The sequence below is a fragment of the Chiroxiphia lanceolata genome, chromosome 4 (assembly GCF_009829145.1).
Source record: "Chiroxiphia lanceolata isolate bChiLan1 chromosome 4, bChiLan1.pri, whole genome shotgun sequence".
Taxonomy (NCBI): domain Eukaryota; kingdom Metazoa; phylum Chordata; class Aves; order Passeriformes; family Pipridae; genus Chiroxiphia; species Chiroxiphia lanceolata.
The window spans coordinates 726,239-746,343 of record NC_045640.1 but is presented as its reverse complement, the minus strand read 5'-3'; the positions used below and the strand labels follow the sequence as shown (position 1 = coordinate 746,343).

The 20,105-nt window shown below is 53.2% G+C and overlaps 1 protein-coding gene across 1 annotated transcript in view; it reads right to left on the bottom strand.

Moving 5' to 3' along the window:
* Nucleotides 1-20,105, bottom strand: part of LOC116785544 (dysferlin-like) — a gene marked incomplete at its 5' end in the record, with an annotated part of 56,527 nt that overhangs the window by 18,841 nt on the left and 17,581 nt on the right. Inside the window, 9 exons of the mRNA XM_032685211.1 lie at nt 3,465-3,606; nt 4,717-4,812; nt 6,540-6,628; nt 8,615-8,754; nt 13,793-13,935; nt 14,283-14,453; nt 15,915-16,006; nt 18,008-18,163; nt 19,078-19,206. Of these exons, the coding sequence (XP_032541102.1) occupies nt 3,465-3,606; nt 4,717-4,812; nt 6,540-6,628; nt 8,615-8,754; nt 13,793-13,935; nt 14,283-14,453; nt 15,915-16,006; nt 18,008-18,163; nt 19,078-19,206 (1,158 nt within the window). The remainder of the gene's footprint in view (nt 1-3,464; nt 3,607-4,716; nt 4,813-6,539; nt 6,629-8,614; nt 8,755-13,792; nt 13,936-14,282; nt 14,454-15,914; nt 16,007-18,007; nt 18,164-19,077; nt 19,207-20,105) is intronic.

The window sequence follows — 20,105 nt, the reverse complement described above, 5'->3', positions numbered from 1 at the left end:
CCTGGGACAAGGGATGGAGGGTCAGGACACAGGGAATGGCTTCAAACTGGAAAAACGGAGATTTGAGTGGGATACTGGGGAGGAATTCTTCCCTGTGTGGGGGGGGTGGGGCTGGGATGGAATTCCCAGAGAAGCTGTGGCTGCTCCTGGATCCCTGGAAGTGTCCAAGGCCAGGTTGGAGCAACCTGGGCTGGTGGAAGGTGTCCCTGCCCATGGGGGTGGAAATTAATGGCCTTTAAAATCCTTTCCAACCCAACCCATTCCAGGATTCTGGAACCCCTCTGCTCTGGAGCCAGGCTGGGAGAGCTGGGGGGGTTCCCCTGGGGAAGAGAAGGCTCCAGGGAGAGCTGAGAGCCCCTGGCAGGGCCTGAAGGGGCTCCAGGAGAGCTGGAGAGGGACTGGGGACAAGGAAGGGAGGGACAGGACACAGGGAATGGCTTCACATTGGAAAAGGGGAGATTTGGGTGGGATGTTGGGAAGGAATTCTTCGCTGGGAATCCCTGGGAGATCCAACCCCAGCCGGGAGCAAACAGCAGGGACAGGCTGGGAATCCCTGGGAGATCCAACCCCAGCCAGGTGCAAACAGAGGGGAGAGGTTGGGAATCCCTGGGAGATCCAACCCCAGCTGGGAGCAAACAGAGAGGAGAGGTTGGGAATCTCTGGGAGATCCAACCCCAGCTGGGAGCAAACAGAGAGGAGAGGTTGGGAATCTCTGGGAGATCCAACCCCAGCCGGGTGCAGGTGCCTTTGAGCAGCTCCCACTTCGCCCCCGGGGGCGGTTTTGATTTAAATTCCAACTTCCAGGGCCCGAATTTCCAGCCAGGGGCTCTTCCAGCAGCGCTTTTAATGAAGGGGGAGTTCAAACAGCACCCGGGGAGATCAAACCCAGGCCCCCGGACACAAACCCGGCTTTGCCTTCATTAGTCCTGCCTTGCCAGGGGCCTTTTACAAGCTGTTTATTTTCGGAGCCATGTGCTGGGAGGGGGAAGCAAATCCCGGCACAGTGGGATGGATTTGCTTAAAGGGTTTATAGGGGGAGGGCTTGGCTTTTCCAGAGGGGGATAATTGGATGTGGAACGCGCCGTTCCCGGGGTTTGGGGAACGTGAGGCGTGAAATGGGCACGGCTGGGATTCTTGTCTGCCCTAGAGAGGCCCCTCTGGGAGCTGGGGAGTGGCTGGGATGGGGATTGGAGTGGCTGGGATGGGGGGTTGGAGTGGCTGGGATGGGGGGTTGGAGTGGCTGGGATGGGGGATTGGAGTGGCTGGGATGGGGGATTGGAGTGGCTGGGATGGGGGGTTGGAGTGGCTGGGTTGGGGGGTTGGAGTGGCTGGGATGGGGGGTTTGGCGTGGCTGGGATGGGGGATTGGAGTGGTTGGGATGGGGCATTGGAGTGTCTGGGATGAGGGATTGGAGTGGCTGGGATGGGGGATTGGCTGGGATGGGGGATTGGAGTGGCTGGGATGAGGGGTTAGAGTGGCTGGGATGGGGGATTGGAGTGACTGGGATGGGGGATTAGAGTGGTTGGGATGGGGGATTGGAGTGGCTGGGATGGGGGATTGGCTGGGATGGGGGATTGGAGTGGTTGGGATGGGGGATTGGAGTGTCTGGGATGGGGGACTGGAGTGGCTGGGATGGGGGATTGGAGTGGTTGGGATGGGAGGTTGGAGTGGCTGGGATGGGGGATTGGCTGGGATGGGGGACTGGAGTGGCTGGGATGAGGGGTTAGAGTGGTTGGGATGGGGGATTGGAGTGACTTGGATGGGGGATTGGAGTGGTTGGGATGGGGGATTGGCTGGGATGGGGGACTGGAGTGGCTGGGATGAGGGGTTAGAGTGGTTGGGATGGGGGATTGGAGTGGTTGGGATGGGGGATTGGAGTGGTTGGGATGGGGGATTGGCTGGGATGGGGGATTGGAGTGGTTGGGATGGGGGATTGGAGTGTCTGGGATGGGGGACTGGAGTGGCTGGGATGGGGGACTGGAGTGTCTGGGACGGGGTATTGGCAGGGATGGGGGACTGGAGTGTCTGGGATGGGGCATTGGCAGGAATGGGGCATTGGCTCGGGGGTTTTTCCAAGCCAGGCCGCCCAAAATCAGGTGGGATGGGGGGTCCCAGCAGGTTTGGGGGACAATTCCAGTGCAACAGGGACGTTTGGGCAACACTCACTCCATGAGGTTGAGCTCTCAGGAGCCAGGGAGGGAGCAGAGATCACGGGATCACAGAATTCTGGGATCATTTAGGTTGGAAAAGCCCTCCAAGGTCACCGAGTGCCCCCTGTGCCTGATGCCCACCCTGTCCCCCAGCCCAGAGCACTGAGTGCCACCTCCTGTCATTCCTGGGACACCTCCAGGGCTGGGCACTCCAAACCTCCCTGGGCAGCCCCTGCCAAGGCCTGACCACCCTTTCCAGGAGGAAATTCCTCCTGATGGGATGGAATCACACCTTCCTCATGGCATGAAGGCTCAGGTGGCTGGAGCTGGAGCCTCCAGGGAGGTGTCACAAGCAGGACCAAATGTGGGAAGGCAGGACTGTCCCTGCTGCCCACACCCCACACACCCCAACAACCCTGGAATGCCTCATGGAATGCTTTGGGTTGGAAGGGACCTTAAAGATCATCCAACCCCAATCCCCTGCCGTGGGATCAGTACATTCCACTAGAATCCCACTCCTCTTACTCCTTTAATCCTCCTAAACTCCAGGTGAGGAGCAGAAAATTTAGAGGGAATAGATCTCCTCCTCCTGCAGCGTTCTGTGTCCAATTTTCCCTAATTTCCCCCACTGTTTTCACTGGCATTATCCCACACACCCCAATTCAATCCCTGTTTCCTTCCCTCCATGAAATTCTCACATTTGATCACCCTGTTGCACCAAGTGATCCAAGGAACACCAGGAGCAATAAGAGGTGGAGGAATCACATCCATTTGTACCTTCCCAAGAGAGGAACTCCCTAGTAGACCAATCTTCCCCCTGAACCCCAAACCAAAGCTTTTCTTCCCATCAGTGGTACATCCCAACCCGTGATCCCCTCAGGAATTTGGAGGCAGCTCCTTCCTTTCCCTCCTCCTTAGCCCGTCTGGGAAGTTCTTGCACAGGAAGACATCCACGATTCCATGGGGGAGGCCAGAGGTTCCCACCCAAGCATCCCCATGGGAACGCCCTCTCCAGACCAACCAAGCCACCCTGGAAGTTCACCTGGAGAGCACTTGGCCACCACTGCACCAACATCCATCCTTGCCCAGCCCAGAGGGGTCTTTCCTGGGCAGATCCACCTCTCCAAACCCCTCCCACAAACCCACCTCTAACTCTGACCCCACCAACGTGGATCCTTTTCCCACAACGGGAGGTTCAAACAACACCATGGCAAAGCTGAGCCTCGCACAGCTCCGGCTGCGAAGGTCCCAGACGCCAATTCCACCCCGGAATTCCCAGGGGAAGGCAGGAATCCCTCCCTGCAGGCCGCTCACCTTCTTCGCCACGTGGCACATCTGCTCGGCCGGCAGGTAGTCAAAGGGGAAGACGAACCTCCAGTTGAAGTTGCCCTCTCCCCCCATGGACCTGTAGTGCACGTCTGTCTTCTGCTTGTTCTCCTCGTGCCCCACCAGCCACCTGCAAAGCACAGACAGAGCCCATGGAAAACCGGGAACGCGCCGAGGATTCGGGAGTTCCCGGCGCAAAGGACGCGAGCGGGAAATGGGATGTTCCCCTCAGCCCTGCTGGGATTCATTTTTCCCAGCTGAGTTCTGCAACTGCTGGAGGTTTTACTCCCCTTTCCAGGGTTTCCCAGGTGCTCCCCACTCTTAGGTCTCTACAGGTCCCTATTGTCATGGGAGCATCCAAGAATTCCAAAGAAAAATGACGTCTTCGAGCAGTTCTGAGCCCAGTGGGGACGTGCCTTCCAAAAAAATGGATCTGTCCATGGAGAGGTTTGGATCCATCCACGGAGAGGGTGGATCCATAGTTGGAGACAGGTGGATCCATACATGGAGAGGTTTGGATCCCTCCAGGGAGAGGATGGATCCATGTCTGGAGGGGGGTGGATACCTCTGTGGAGAGGTTGAATCCATCCATGGAGAGGGGGATCCATAGCTATAGAGGTTTAGAGCTATCCATGGAGAGAGGTGGATATATTATTGGAGAGGTTTGGATCCATCCATGGAGAGGTCTGGATCCGTCCATGGAGAGGTTTGGATCCGTCCATGGAGAGGGTGCATTCATCCATGGACAGGGTGGATCCATTCGCGGAGAGATTTGGATCCCTCCGTGGAGAAGTTTGGATCCATCCATGGAGAGGTTTGGATCCCTCCAGGGAGAGGATGGATCCATGTCTGGAGAGGGGTGGATCCATCCATGGAGAGGTCTGGATCCATCCATGGAGAGGGGTGGATCCATCCATGGAGAGGGGTGGATCCATCCACGGAGAGGGTGGATCCATCCATGGAGAGGTTTGAATCCATCCATGGAGAGGTTTGGGTCCATCCATGGAGAGATTTGGATCCCTCCATGGAGAGGTTTGGATCCATCCACAGAGAGGGTGGATCCATCATTGGAGAGGTGCAGTGGTTCATCCCAGCAGGATTCACATCCATCCCAGCAGGATCCAGGTCCATCCCAGCAGGATCCGTGCCCACCCCCGCCATGTTGCTCCCAGACCGGTTTTCCCCCTTTCCCCGCTGTTCCCACTCCGGACTCCAGGCTCCCCGGGGTGGGAGGACTGACCCTTTGACGTAGATGTCGCTCATCTTCTCCCCGGTGATGCTCAGGTCGTCCAGGATCACGTCCCTGGTGTTCCAGATGATGCAGCGCAGGTAGAACCTGGAGAACCCGGAGAACCCGGGAACAGCCAGCGTGAGCGGGTGGGAAACAGTCCCTTCCCACCCGGGTAGCCGGTCCTGCCATGAGCTGTCATTCCCTGGGGATGATCCCACATGGGAAGGTGAATCCCATCCCACCTGGGCAGCCGGTCCTGCCACCAGCCATCATTCCCTGGGGAATGATGATCCCACATGGGAACCTCAGTCCCTTCCCACCCGGGCAGCCAATCCTGCCATGAGCTGTCATTCCCTGGGGACAATCCCACATGGGAAGATGAATCCCTTCCAACCCGGGCAGCCGGTCATGAGCCATCATTTCCTGGAGATGATCCCATATGGGAACCTCAATCCCATCCCACCCAGGCAGCCGGTCCAGCCACCATCCGTCATTCCCTGGGAAAGATCCCACATGGGAACCTCAGTCCCACCCCACCCAGGCAGCTGGTCCTGCCACCAGCTGCCATTCCCTGGGAATGATCCCACATGGGAAGGTGAATTCCATCCCACCCGGGCAGCCAATCCTGCCATGAGCTGTCATTCCCTGGGGATGATCCCACATGGGAATCTCAGTCCCATCCCACTCGGGCAGCCGGTCATGAGCCATCATTCCCTGGGGATGATCCCACATGGGAACCTCAGTCCCACCCCACCCGGGCAGCCGGTCATGAGCCATCACTCCCTGGGGACAATCCCACGTGGGAAGGTGAATTCCATCCCACCCAGGCAGCCGGTCCTGCCATGAGCTGTCATTCCCTGGGAATGATCCCACATGGGAACCTCAGTCCCTTCCCACTCGGGCAGCCAGTCATGAGCCATCATTCCCTGGGGATGATCCCACGTGGGAAGGTGAACTCCATCCCACCCAAACAGCCGGTCCTGCCATCAGCCCTCATTCCCTGGGGATGATCCCACATGGGAATCTCAGTCCCTTCCCACTCGGGCAGCTGGTCATGAGCCATCACTCCCTGGGGACGATCCCACGTGGGAAGGTGAATCCCATCCCACCTGGGCAGCCGGTCCAGCCACCAGCCATCATTCCCTGGGGAATGATGATCCCACATGGGAACCTCAGTCCCTTCCCACCCGGGCAGCCGGTCATGAGCCATCATTCCCTGGGGATGATCCCATATGGGAATCTCAGTCCCTTCCCACCCAGGCAGCCGGTCCTGCCATGAGCTGTCATTCCCTGGGAATGATCCCATATGGGAACCTCAGTCCCACCCCACCCAGGTAGCTGGTCCTGCCACCAGCTGTCATTCCCTGGGAATGATCCCACATGGGAAGGTGAATTCCATCCCACCCGGGCAGCCAATCCTGCCATGAGCTGTCATTCCCTGGGAATGATCCCACATGGGAAGATGAATCCCATCCCACCTGGGTAGCCGGTCCAGCCACCAGCCATCATTCCCTGGGGATGATCCCACATGGGAAGGTGAATCCCATCCCACCCGGGCAGCCGGCCCTGCCACCAGCCATCATTCCCTGGGGACAATCCCTTGTGGGAAGGTGAATTCCATCCCACCCAGGCAGCTGGTCCTGCCACCAGCCGTCATTCCCTAGGAATGATCCCACATGGGAATCTCAGTCCCACCCCACCCGGGCAGCCGATCCTGCCACAATGATCCCACGTGGGAAGGTGAATCCCACCCCAGCCAACACTTCCAAGCCCTCCCGGCTTCCCAAAGAGAAGGGGCTGGATCATCACCCCCCCGGGAAGTGCCCAGTTACCTCTTGGCTTTGCGGGGGCTGATGTTGAAAGGGGGCCCGGGATGCCCCAGGGATTTGGGGAACAGATCCACCCACATCTGCAGCTTTCCCTGCGGGGAGAGAACAATCCATGAAGCCCGAGGGGCCTCCAAGCTCCATCACCTCGGTGACAACCAGAGCGGGGAGAGAGAGAATCCCACGTGCTCCGGAATTCCTTCGATGAGAGGGAAGGATTCCCTCATGGAAAAGTGTCCTTAAATATGATATTACAAGTATTTTATTGGGGGGATGGATTGGAAGTCCTGTGAGGAGCATCCAAGGGAGCTGGGGGGGCTCAGCCTGGAGAAAAGGAGGCTCAGGGGGGACCTTCTGGATCCCTAAAATTCCCTGGGAGGAGGTTGGAGCCGGGGGGATTCGGGCTCTGCTCCCAGGGAACAAGGGACAGGAGGAGAGGGAACGGCCTCCAGCTGTGCCAGGGGAGGCTCAGGTTGGACATCAGGAGGAATTTCCCCCTGGAAAGGGTGGTGAGGCCTTGGCAGGGGCTGCCCAGGGAGGTTTGGAGTCCCCAGCCCTGGAGGTGTCCCAGGAAGGCCTGGATGTGGCACTCAGTGCTCTGGGCTGGGGGACAGGGTGGGGATGGGGCACAGGGGGGATCCATGGGCTGGGAGGGCTTTTCCAACCTCAGGGATCCTGGGAGGAGGATTCTGCACCAGGACTGGGAGACCAGAAACGGCTTTTCCATCGAAAATGTAAAATTAAAATTCAAATGGTAAAAAAATGAATAAAAACAAATAAAAATAAAACCAAATGGAATGGAATAAAATAAAGATAATAAAATAGAATAATATAAAAGAGAATAAAATAAAATACTAGAAAATAAAAGAGAATATAATAAAATAAAATATAAAATAAAAATAAAATAAAGATAAAATAAAATAATATAAAAGAGAATAAAATAAAATACTATAAAATAAAAGAGAATAAATAAAATATAAAATAAAAATAAAATAAAGATAAAATAAAATAATATAAAAGAGAATAAAATAAAATACTATAAAATAAAAGAGAATAAAATAAAATATAAAATAAAAATAAAATAAAGATAAAATAAAATAATATAAAAGAGAATAAAATAAAATACTATAAAATAAAAGAGAATAAAATAAAATATAAAATAAAAATAAAATAAAGATAAAATAAAATAATATAAAAGAGAATAAAATAAAAAAAAATACTATAAAATAGAAGAGAATAAAATAAAATAAAATGCTATAGAATAAAAGAGAATAGAATAAAATAAAACATATATAAAATAAAGATAAAATAAAAAAAAGATAAAATAAAAGAGAATAAAATAAAATAGTATAGAATAAAATAGAATAAAATAAAATATAAAAAAATAAAATAAAATAAAAATAAAATAAAGATAATAAAATAGAATTATATAAAAGAGAATAAAATAAAATAGTATAGAATAAAATAGAATAAAATAAAATATAAAATAAAATAAAAATAAAATAAAGATAATCAAATAGAATAAAATAAAATAAAATTAAAAATAAAATAAATGAAGATAAAATAGAGATAAAATAAATTAAAGTATAAAAAATACAAAATAAAGGTAAAATAAAGATAAAATAAAATAGAATAATATAAAAGAGAATGAAAGAAAATAAAAGAGAATAAAATAAAATAAAATTAAAATAAAATAAAATAAAATAAAATAAAATAAAGAAAAAAACAAAATAAAATAAAAATAAATTAAAATGAAATAAAGGTACAGATAAATTTCAAAATGTGAGGCACAGCTGCAGGGGGCTGGAATCTGTCCCCCCTGTCCCAGTCCCACCTGAGGGATGCCAGGCTGCAGGGGGCTGCAATCCCAATCCCATTCCCACCTGAGGGATGCCAGGCTGCAGGGGGCTGCAATCCCTGTGCCCCCATTCCCACCTGAGGGATGCCAGGCTGCAGGGGGCTGCAATCCCATTCCCATTCCCACCTGGGGGATGCCAGGCTGCAGGGGGCTGCAATCCCAATCCCATTCCCACCTGAGGGATGCCAGGCTGCAGGGGCTGCAATCCCATTCCCATTCCCACCTGAGGGATGCCAGGCTGCAGGGGGCTGCTCAGCCGCCGCGTCTCCACGTGCTCGGGCACCAGCCCCTGGTGCCGCAGTGCCAGCAGTGCCAGCCGCTCCTCCACCGGCCCCAGGTGCGGGTTCGGGGCCTTCCCGTCCTCTGCCAAGGGCAACGAGCAGCGTCAGTCCCGCGGGGGAGGCTTTGGGATGGCTTTGGGGTGGCTTTGGGGTGGCTTTGGGGTGGCTTTGGGACGGCCCAGGGATCACCAGCAGCCCCGGGGAAGCCGGGGCGAGCAGGAGGGGCAGAGCCTCCGTTCCCAAATCCATCACCACAACCCCCCCTGGGCACAGCTGGGCCACCCCACGGGCAAGTCCCATTCCCATGCCCTTCTCCCATGAGCAAACCCCCCCCAGATGGGAGAGGGACCTGCTGGGAGCCTCGTGCAACCACCCCAAACCAGGGCAGGGGGACAGCACAAGGACCAGGTTGAGGGACATGGAAAGGAGACCCCAGGCTTGGATCCCACTCCGGGGTTCAGGGCTCCTAAAGCCACAGAAATTGGGGTGCAGGGTCCCCAGCAGCCCCCCAGCCCACACTGCTGCCCTGCTGACATTCCCACCCCCACCAGAGGGTTATCCCATCATTCCAACCCATCCAGGATCTTCAGCTGGGCAGAGGAATGAGCTCCCAAGGGGATCCCATTTCTTCTCTGCTGGGTTGGGGATGAAAGACAGAAAGGAGGGGGGGAGGAAGGCCATGGAGACACCACCAGCACAGCTTGGGGGCTGATCCTGCTTCCTCTTCCATCCCAGTCCCTGCTCCACCCCTCCCTGCTCCCACTGGGATATCTGTGGTCCTTCAAGGAAAGGGGTCAGGACGCGGCAGCCACAGTGAATAAAGACCTGGAAGCATCTCCTGCTACTCACCTGCTCCACCATCCATCACCCACCGATCCACTCACCCATCCACTCATCCATCCATCCATCCATCCACCCATTCATCCATCCATCCATCCATCCACTCATCCATCCATCCATTCATCCATCCATCCATCCATCCATCCACCCATCCATCCACCCATCCACCCATCCATCCACCCATCCACCCATCCATCCACCCATCCATCCTCCCATCCATCCATTCACCTCTCCACCCACCCACCCACCCACCCACCCATCCATCCATCCATCCCACCATCCATCCACCCATCCACCCACCCATCCATCCATTTATCCACCCATCCATCCACTCATCCATCCACCCATCCATCCATCCATCCATCCACTCATCCATCCACCCATCCAACCATCCATCCTCCCATCCTCCCTCCATCCACCCATCCATCCATCCATCCATCCACCCATCCACCCATCCCTCCATCCATTCATCTACCCATCCATTCATCCACCCATCCATCCATCCATCCACCAATCCCTCCATCCATCCCTCCATCCATCCCTCCATCCATCCACCCATCCCTTCATCCACTCATCCCTCCAATCCATCCCTCCATCCATCCATTCATCCCTCCAATCCATCCCTCCATTCTCCCATCCACCCATCCAGGCAGTTGGGTGGCCAACCTGTCCTTGGCTGAGCCTGCTCCAGCCTCCCCATCCCATTCCATGATTCCATAACAGTTGGACAGGATGAGCTATCCCTGGCAGGGGTTGCCCAGGGAGGTGGTGGAGTCCCCACCCCCGGAGGTGTCCAAGGAATGACGGGATGTGACACTTGGACAAGGTGAGGATTGGCCGGATTGGACTCAATGCCCTCGGAGCTCTTTTCCAACCTTAACGATCCTGGGATTTCATGATCCCAAAGCTCTTTCCCAGCCTAAAAGATTCCCTGGTTCCACAAATCCAAGCTGGATGATTCCACAAGCACCCCCGGGCCAGGCTGGGGAGGGAGCAGGACCTCACCCCAACCCCGCTGCCCTTCCAGGACCTTGGGCACGAAACGCTATCCCATAAACGTTATCCCATAAATGCCATCCCATAAACGCCATCCCATAAACGCCATCCCATAAACACCATTCCAGCTCTGCCAGACCCAGGTGACACATCCCAGCTCCTTTCCTGGCAGAGTGCTTCCCTCCAGCCGTCTGGGCTCCATCCCAGCCATTCCCAGGCACTGGGAAGCTGGAGTGTGCACACAGGGGGGTGCTGGGACCGGGGGGGGGCAACCGGCCCCCCTCGGGAACTACAGCTGGGAATTGTGGGATGAGGGGCCAGGGAGTGGGATGAGGGGCTGGGGGGGTGTGGGATGAAGGGTGAGAGGTGGGATGAGGGGCCAGGAGGTGTGGGATGAAGGGCTGGGGGGTTGTGACATGAGGGCTGGAGGGGTGTGGGATGAAGGGTGAGGGGTGGGATGGGGCTGGGGGGGGTATGGGATGAAGGGTGAGAGTTGTGGGATGAGAGTCAGGGGGTGTGGGATGAGGGAACAGGGGGGTTGTGGGATGGGGGGCTGTGGGATGAAGGGTCGGGGGGCTGTGGGATGAGGGGCTGGGGGGGTGTGGGATGAAGGCTGGGGGGTGGGATGAGGGGCCAGGAGGTGTGGGATGAAGGGTTGGGGGGTTGTGACATGAGGGCTGGAGGGGTGTGGGATGAGGGAACAGGGGGGTTGTGGGATGGGGGCCTGTGGGATGAAGGGTCAGGGGGCTGTGGGATGAAGGCTGGGGGTTCTGGGATGAAGGACCGGGAGAGTGGTGGGATGAGGGGCTGGGGGAGTTGTGGGATGAGGGGCCGGGGGGGTGAGATGAGGGTTGGGGGGTGGGATGAGGGGCTGGGGGGGGTGGGATGAGGGTCAGGGGGTGTGGGATGAGGGGCTGGTGGTGTTGTGGGATAAGGGTGCAGGGGGGCTGTGGGATGAGGGAACAGGGGCGTTGTGGGATTTGGGGCTGTAGGAGGAAGGGTCGGGGGGCTATGGGATGAGGCGTTGGGGGGTGGGGGATGAGGGGTTGGGGGGTGTGGGATGAGGGGTTGGGAGCTGTGGGATGAGGGGTTGGGGGGCTGTGGGATGAGGCACTGGGGGCTGTGGGATGAGGCATTGGGGGGTGTGGGATGAGGCATTGGGGGGTGTGGGATGAGGCATTGGGGGGTGTTGGATGAGGCATTGGGGGCTGTGGGATGAGGCATTGGGGGGTGTTGGATGAGGGGTTGGGGGGTGTGAGATGAGGAGTGGGGGGCTGTGGGACGAAGGGTCGAGGGGGTGTGGGATGAGGTGTGGGGGGCTGTGAGATGAGGGGCTGGGGGTGTTGTGGGATGAGTGGCCAGGGGGTGTGGGATGAGGGTCGAGGGGTGTGGGATGAGGGGCTGGGGGTTCTGGGATGAGGGGCTGGGGGTTCTGGGATGAAGGACCAGGAGAGTAGCAGGATGAGGGGCCAGGGGGTGTGGGATGAGGGCTGAGGGGTTGTGGGATGAAGGCTGAGGGGTGGGATGAGAGGCCAGGGGGTTGTGGGATGAGGGATCAGGGGGCGTCAGATGAGGGTCGGGGGGTGTGGGATGAGGGGCTGGGGGTGTTGTGGGATGAAGGGTGGGGGTTGTGGGATGAGGGGCCAGGGGGTGTGGGATGAGGGGCCAGGGGGTGTGGGATGAAGACTGGGGATTCTGGGATGAAGGACCAGGAGAGTGGTGGGATGAGGGCCGGGGGGGTTGTGAGATGAGGGGCTGGTGGTGTTGTGGGATGAAGGCTGAGGGGTGGGATGAGAGGCCAGGGGGTTGTGGGATGAGGGATCAGGGGGTGTCAGATGAGGGTCGTGGGGTGTGGGATGAGGGGTTGGTGGTGTAGTGGGATGAGGGGCTGGGGGTTCTGGGATGAAGGACCGGAAGAGTGGTGGAATGAGGGGCCGGGGGGGTTCTGGGATGAGAGGCTGGCAGTGTTGTGGGATGAGGGGCTGGGGGGACTGTGGGATGAAGGGTGGGGGTTGTGGGATGAAGGGTGGGGGTTGTGGGATGAGGAGCTGGGGGAGTGTGGGCTGAGGGGCTGGTGGTGTTGTGGGCTGAGGGGCCGGGGCAGACGCTTGTAAAAGCCCTGCTGTGGTTTCCTGGCCCAGCCCAGCCCAGCTCACAGCTGGTTCCCAGATCTCCTCCAGGTCAAGCTCCACACTTTGTTCTGCTCTTTGAACTCGCTGCCATTAAAGCAGAGGAAGGTGAAAGGCAGGGGGTGGCACGGGGGGGACCCGCTGCTCCAACACCTCCCCAGCCCCAGCTGAAAACCCCTGCTTCCCTCCTCCTCTTCCTCCTCCTCCTCCTCTTCCTCCTCCTTAGGGAAAACCAGGAATTTAGACCTTGATTCCCAAGAGCAGGAGAGGGATCAGCGCTGGGTTGTGCCTTGTTTTGTGCCTCTGACGACCCCCTTGATGGGGTGGCCCCAATACTGCCACAATAAAATTTGTCATGGGATACTGGGAAGGAATTCCCAGTTGGGAGGGTGGGGAGGCCCTGGTATAAATTTCCCAGAGAAGCTGTGGCTGTCCCTGGATCCCTGGAAGTGTCCAAGGCCAGGCTGGAACAACCCGGGTTGGTGGGAGGTGTCCCTGCCCATGGTTAAACAGGATGATCTTTGAGGTTCCTTCCCACCCAAACCATTCCATGATCCCCCCAGGGCCTAAACACCCCTTTGATGCCTTAAAGCAGAGTTTTCTCACAGAGGCAACTCCTGCCCCAAGGGGGTGTGGGTCAGAGGGGCACGAGGTGATGCCCAGGGTGGTCAAAGGGTCAGTGCTGGGGTGGGTTTTGTGCAAACAAGAAAACACCTCCCCAGGCCTCAGAGATACTCCCACATAGGGCAGAGGTTGGTTTTGCCCTTCCAGCTGCCCCCTGAGCCCTGAGGGGATCCCTGGGCACTGTGTGTGTGATCCTGTCTCCATCTAGTGACCCAAAACGAGATTCCAATGGCACAGCTGCTCCTCCAGCAGCTGGAACATCAGGCTGGAGCTTCTCAGCCCAGGATGGACTTCAGAGCTCCTGCAGCCCAGGGAAGTCACCCAAGGTCAATGTTCCCGGGGCTGCACTGCAGGTCTGGGTTCGATCCCAGGGTTTGGGGCACGGCCAAGCCTGGGAATGGTGCAGATCCAAGCTGGACAGTGAGGTGGGGAGGATGGGGATGTGCCCAGCAACCTGCTCTGGCCTCCAGCTCCACCCCTTGCTCTGGATAAAGGAAACTCCGCTATCCCAGAAGATCCCAGTGCCCTTACCCTGCTCAGACAGGACGTACTCCTGATCCCTGAAGATGATCCGGTCGGATTTGTAGGTGGGAGCCTTGTAGTTGTGCTGCAGGGAGAAGAGGTGGAGCAGCTGGGAAGGGCGGAGCTGGTCCCGCCACTGGTTGGGCCCGGAGCTGAAACCGAACAGGACCACGGAATTATGGAATGGGTTGGGTTGGAAAGACCTTCAAAACCACCCAGTTCCAGGGGCAGGGGACACCTTCCACCATCCCAGGTCACTCCAACCAGGTCCTGGACACTCCCAGGGACGGGGTATCACCAACTCCCCCGGGCAGGCTGTGCAAGGGGAGCGTCCCCAGCACGGTGTGAGCGGGAGACGCCGGGGGGGTGACGGGATCTCCCCGAGGATTTCCAGGTTATTTGCCCCATTTGGGGCTCCTGGAGGAGAACCAGCACTGGGGGAAGTGCAGCCTGGGACCCCCCTGGTGCCCCCCCAGAGCCCCCCAGCCCCGGTACCCACACGCAGTATGTCTGGGGCAGCCCGCAGCGCGCCCCGTAGCGCGACAGGAACCGGTTCTCCAGGTCGATGACGGTCTCCCCGATCTTCTCGTCCTTGGACAGCAGGTCGTAGTCGTACAGGGCCACCCGCAGGTCCTTCTCCAGGGGCAGGGTGCAGCTCAGCTCGAACATCCTGCACGGGGTGGGAGACATGGATGGGACGGGGGAGACCCTGGGAGGGACCCACTCCCCATCCCAACACCTCAGTGGGAATGGGAATGGACACACTCCCCATCTCAACACCTCAGTGGGATGGATCCACTCCCCATCCCAACACCCCAGTGGGATGGATCCACTCCCCATCCCAACATACCAATGGGATGGACCCACTCCCCATCCCAACACACCAATGGGATGGATCCACTCCCCATCCCAACACTCCAGTGGGAATGGACCCACTCCCCATCCCAACACCCCAGTGGGATGGATCCACTCCCCATCCCAACATACCAATGGGATGGATCCACTCCCATCCCAACACCCCAGTGCCAGTGGGAATGGACCCACTCCCCATCCCAACACCCCAGTGGGATGGATCCACTCCCCATCCCAACACACCAATGGGATGGATCCACTCCCCATCCCAACACACCAGTGGGAATGGGAATGGACCCACTCCCCATCCCTACACACCAGTGGGATGGACCCACTCCCCATCCCAACACCCCAGTGCCAGTGGGATGGATCCACTCCCATCCCAACACATCAGTGGGATGGACCCACTCCTCATCCCAACACCCCAGTGCCAGCAGGATGGACCCACTCCCCATCCCAACACCCAACAGTGCCAGGGCTGTGTCATGTTGGCTCAGTTTATCATGGAATCATGGAATGGGTTGGGTTGGGAGGGACCTAAAAGCTCATCCAGTTCCATGGGCAGGGACACCTTCCACTCTCCCAGGTTGCTCCAACCTGGCCTTGGACACTCCCAGGGATCCAGGGGCAGCCACAGCTTCTCTGCCCAACCTGGGCCAGGGCCTCCCCACCCTCTCAGCCAGGAATTTCATCCCAATATCCCATCTAAACCCTGTCCATCCAGCTTTTCTGGGAAGGTGTCACTGGCAGCCTGAACTGGCAGGAACTGCCTCAGGAAACCATGTTTATGGATAACTCTTTTCCACGGAATCCCATTTGGAGGTGTCCTGTCCCACGGTCCCAAACAGGTCTCCATCCATCCCATTTTTCCTCCAGACATGGAACCAAATTCCCTAAACGAGGAGCAGAAGTTCCCTGGACTCCCCCTACCACCGGTGGGACCGGGATTATTCCTCCACGAGGGAATTCCAGGTCTAAACATCCCTCCTGGTGCATCCATGGATGACGGAGCAGACCCAGCTCCACAGCTCGGAATTCCCAGGGAGAAGATGAACAAGAGCCAAGGGAATCATGGAATGGTTTGGATGGGAGGAACCTTAAAATCCATCCCATTCCATGCCCTGCCATGGGCAGGGACACCTTCCACCATCCCAGGTTGCTCCAAGCCTCATCCAGCCTTGAGTGCAGGTTGGAACGGGAAGCTCTGGCTCATCCAGCACAATTCCCTCAGCGTGACACAAAAAAATCCCCTGGATCCCAAAGTGAATCCCAAACTTACTTCCCAAAGACAGGCTCCAGGGTGCAGGGCAGGTAATTCTCCTGGTCGTTGATGGATTTCTTTCCCACGGAAATCTTCACGTAGGGATCGCACTGAGGGGGGGGGGGCAAGAGACAGGGAATCATGGAATGGGGTGGGAAGGACCTTAAATCCCACCCAATCCCACCCTGTGCCAGGATCCATAGCCCGGGATGCTCCAAACCCCATCCCTCTCACGGTCCCAGCAACCTTGGAAACTCAGCATTCCTTTAAAAAGGGGTTCAATTGACTCGAGGGCCGGGAAAAAAAAAGTCGGGAAAACGATCCAACTGCACCGAAAAGATTCCGCCCGGCTCAGGGTCAGGGATCCTCCATCCCAGCCCTCACCAAAAAAATTCCCTGGAAAAGGCACCCGGGACCAGTTCCTCATCACTTTTCCTGGATTTCCCTTTTCCTGGAGATTTTTTTGTTTTTAAGGAATGGATGGGAAAGCACCAGCCAAGGAAGGACACTGGACACCCGGGATTCCCCAGGGGAATTCCCAGCCCGGGGGGGACACTGGGGGTCAAATTTGGGTCAGTTTGGGGGTTTTTGAGTGTGAAAAAAGAGCCTTTTTTCTAGTTATTTTTAATCCCCGGGAGTCACTTACGGGAGATTCCCAAGGGCTGGAAAAACTTCATTCCCAACCCATTTTCAAAAGCCAGGCAGGTTCAAAAGCAGTTTCATTTTCTTCACACATTTTTTTCACGTATTTCATACAGATTTCACGTTTTTCATATTTTTTTTAATATTTCATCTATATTTCATATATATAAATATTCTTATTTTTCATATATATATTTCATATCTATTTCATATATTTTATATATATAAATTTCTTATTTTTCATATATATATTTCATATCTATTTCATATATTTTATATATCTAAATTTTCTTATTTTTCACATATATATATTTCATATCTATTTCATATATTTCATATATATAATATTTTTCATACATTTCTTTTATATATTTAATATATTTCATATCTATATTATTTCCCCTCTATATTTCACATCTCTTTCCTCGTCTATTCAAATATTTCCCGTTGTTTTCCTTAACTTTTTCCCTGTTTTCCAGTCGGAACAAAAACAGTTAAAAAGGACCTTTCCCTGAGATATATTTTTTTTTGGGGGGGAGGGGGTAAAGTGACCCAAAGTGAACAAAAAAAATAGAATAAGATAGTATAGAATAGAGTAAGATAGTATAGAATAGAATAAAATAAAATAGTGTAGAATAAAATAAAAGAATATAGAATAAAATAAAAGAATATAGAATAAAATAAAATAGTAGAGAAGAAAATAGTATAGAATAAAATAAAATAAAATAAAATAAAATAAAATAAAACAGTAGAGAAGAAAATAGTATAGAATAAAATAAAATAAAATAGTATAGAATAAAATAAAATAAAATAGTGTAGAATAAAATAAAATAGTGCAGAATAAAATAAATTAAAAAATAAAATAGTATAGAATAAAATAAAATAAAATAAAATAGTAGAGAAGAAAATAGTATAGAATAAAATAAAATAAAATAGTATAGAATAAAATAAAATAAAATAGTGTAGAATAAAATAAAATAGTGCAGAATAAAATAAATTAAAATAGTATAGAATAAAATAAAATAAAATAGTGTAGAATAAAATAAAATAGTGCAGAATAAAATAAATTAAAAAATAAAATAAAATAAAATAAAATAAAATAAAATAAAATAAAATAAATAAAACAAAATAAAGACCCAATTTCCTTTTGCCTTAAATTTTCCTTCCGCACTGGCAAAGGAATTCCTGGGAAAGAGAGAATTTCGTCGCCCTTTGGCACCAAAATCCCCCCAAAAAACTCACTAAAAAGCCAAAACTCCTTTCCACATTTGAACTAATCCTACGGAAAATCCCCGTGGGATGAGGAAGAGCTGGCTCTGGCATCCCCAGAGTTCCAACAGAGACAGAAAAGAGGGACAGATCCCAAAATTTTAAGCGGAATCGACGGATTTTGGTCGGTTTTAATCAACCTGTCCCAAGATCCCGCCCCCGGAGCCCATTCCCACCGGGATAGCGGGATACCGGGATACCTTCCCGTTGGAGTCCTTGGGCTGCAGGTCGAAGGCCCTGATGATGTAGACCCGGAGCAGACACTCCTGGAGACCCCGCGCCGGGAGCTGCCGGAACTGCCGGGGCGGCGCCGGCACGCGCGGATCCTCAGGAAGGGGGTAGATCCTGAAGGAACCCTGGGAAGGACACGGGAGTTCAGGAGCGATGGGCGTCCCCAGCGGGTGGGATGGATCATGGAATCGTGGGATGGGATGGGTTGGGTTGGGTTGGGTTGGGAGGGACCTGAAAGGTCGTCTTGGGCCAGTGTGGGAAGAGACACCTCCCGTTATCCCGGGGGCTCCAGCCTGGCCTTGGACACTCCCAGGGATCCAGGGGCAGCCACAGCTGCTCTGGGAATGTCATCCCTGGCCCTCACCACCCCCACAGCCAGGAGTTCCTTCCCAATATCCCACCCAACCCTGCCCTCTGGCAGCTTGAAGCCAGAATGGGTTCATGGAACCATGGAATGGGTTGGGATGGGAGAGACCTTAAATCCCATCCAGTTCCAACCAGGGACACCTCCCACTCTCCCAGGTTGCTCCAACCTGGCCTTGGACACTCCCAGGGATCCAGGGGCAGCCACAGCTTCTCTGGGAAATTCATCTCAGCCCCTCACCACCCTCACAGTCAGGAATTCCTTCCCAATATCCCATCTATCCCTGTCTTCTGGCAGTGGGAAGCCATTCCCTGTGTCCTGTCCCTCCCTGCCTTGTCCCCAGTCCCTCTCCAGCTCTCCTGGAGCCCCTTCAGGCCCTGCCAGGGGCTCTCAGCTCTCCCTGGAGCCTTCTCTTCTCCAGGGGAACCCCCCCAGCTCTCCCAGCCTGGCTCCACAATCCTGGAATGCCTTGGGTTGGAAGGGATTGTAAATCCCACTGATTCCACCTGGGCAGGGACACCTTCCTCTCTCCCAGGTTGCTCCAACCCGTCCTTGGACTCTCCCAGTGTTGGGGCAACCGCAGCTCCCGTAATTCCCGGAATCCTGGAACGGTTTGGGTTGGAAGGGCCCTCCCAGCCCCTCCCCGGAATTCCAGGCCTCGGGAGCCGCTCCCACCTTGAACTCCCCCACGACCGAGGGGTCGTCGCTGCAGTCGCGGCTCCGGCCCCGGAGCAGGGGGAAGGTGTGGCAGAAGTCACAGAGGTGCTCGAACTCCTCCACCTCCTCCAGCTCCGCGTCGTAGACCTGCAGGGACACACGGGATGGGGAAGAGGCTCCTTCCAACCTCCTCAGGCCCCGGGAAAATCCCCCCCCACGGGGGAAAAAAAATCCCGGGATCTCCCACCCCCGCCGTCCCCCAGGATGGGGATGGAGAGTTTGGTGACCCTACAATAAACACCAGCCCATCACAGAGGGCTCCTTCCAGGGTTTCCCACCGGAAAAATCCCGCTGGGAACGTTTTCCTTAAGGGCAGGAAAGGTCTTTTCCCCGTTTTAGCCCTGCTGGGGCCTGGGTGTGAAATCCTGCCCGGTTTTCCTCATTCCCAAACAATTCCCAGGGCGGCCTTTCCCCCACCTCCTCGGCCACTTCCAAGGTGGAGATTTCCCGAAGGCAGCAGAGCTTCCAGAGGGGATTTTGCAAAGCAATTTGGATTTTCCAAGTAGGTATTTTTAAAACAATTATATTTATATTTATATTTTTATATAAAATTATATTTTTTAAAAATAATATTTCTATTTATATTTATACATAAAATGTATTTTAAAACAATAATATTTATATATAAATTATATTTTCAATGGTAATATTTCTGTTTACATTTATGTATAAACTATATTTTAAAACAATAATATTTATATTTATATATAAATTATATTTTAAAACTATAATATTTACATATAAATTATATTTTTAAACAATAATATTTATATTTATATATAAAATTACATTTTTAAAACCATAATATTTTTATTTATATATAAATTTTATTTTAAAACAATAATATTAATATTTATATATAAATATATTTTAAAACAATAATATTTGTATTTATATAAACCCCCATATTTTAAAACAATAATATTTATATTTATATATAAAATTATATTTTAAAACAATTACATTTATATTTATATTTATATTTA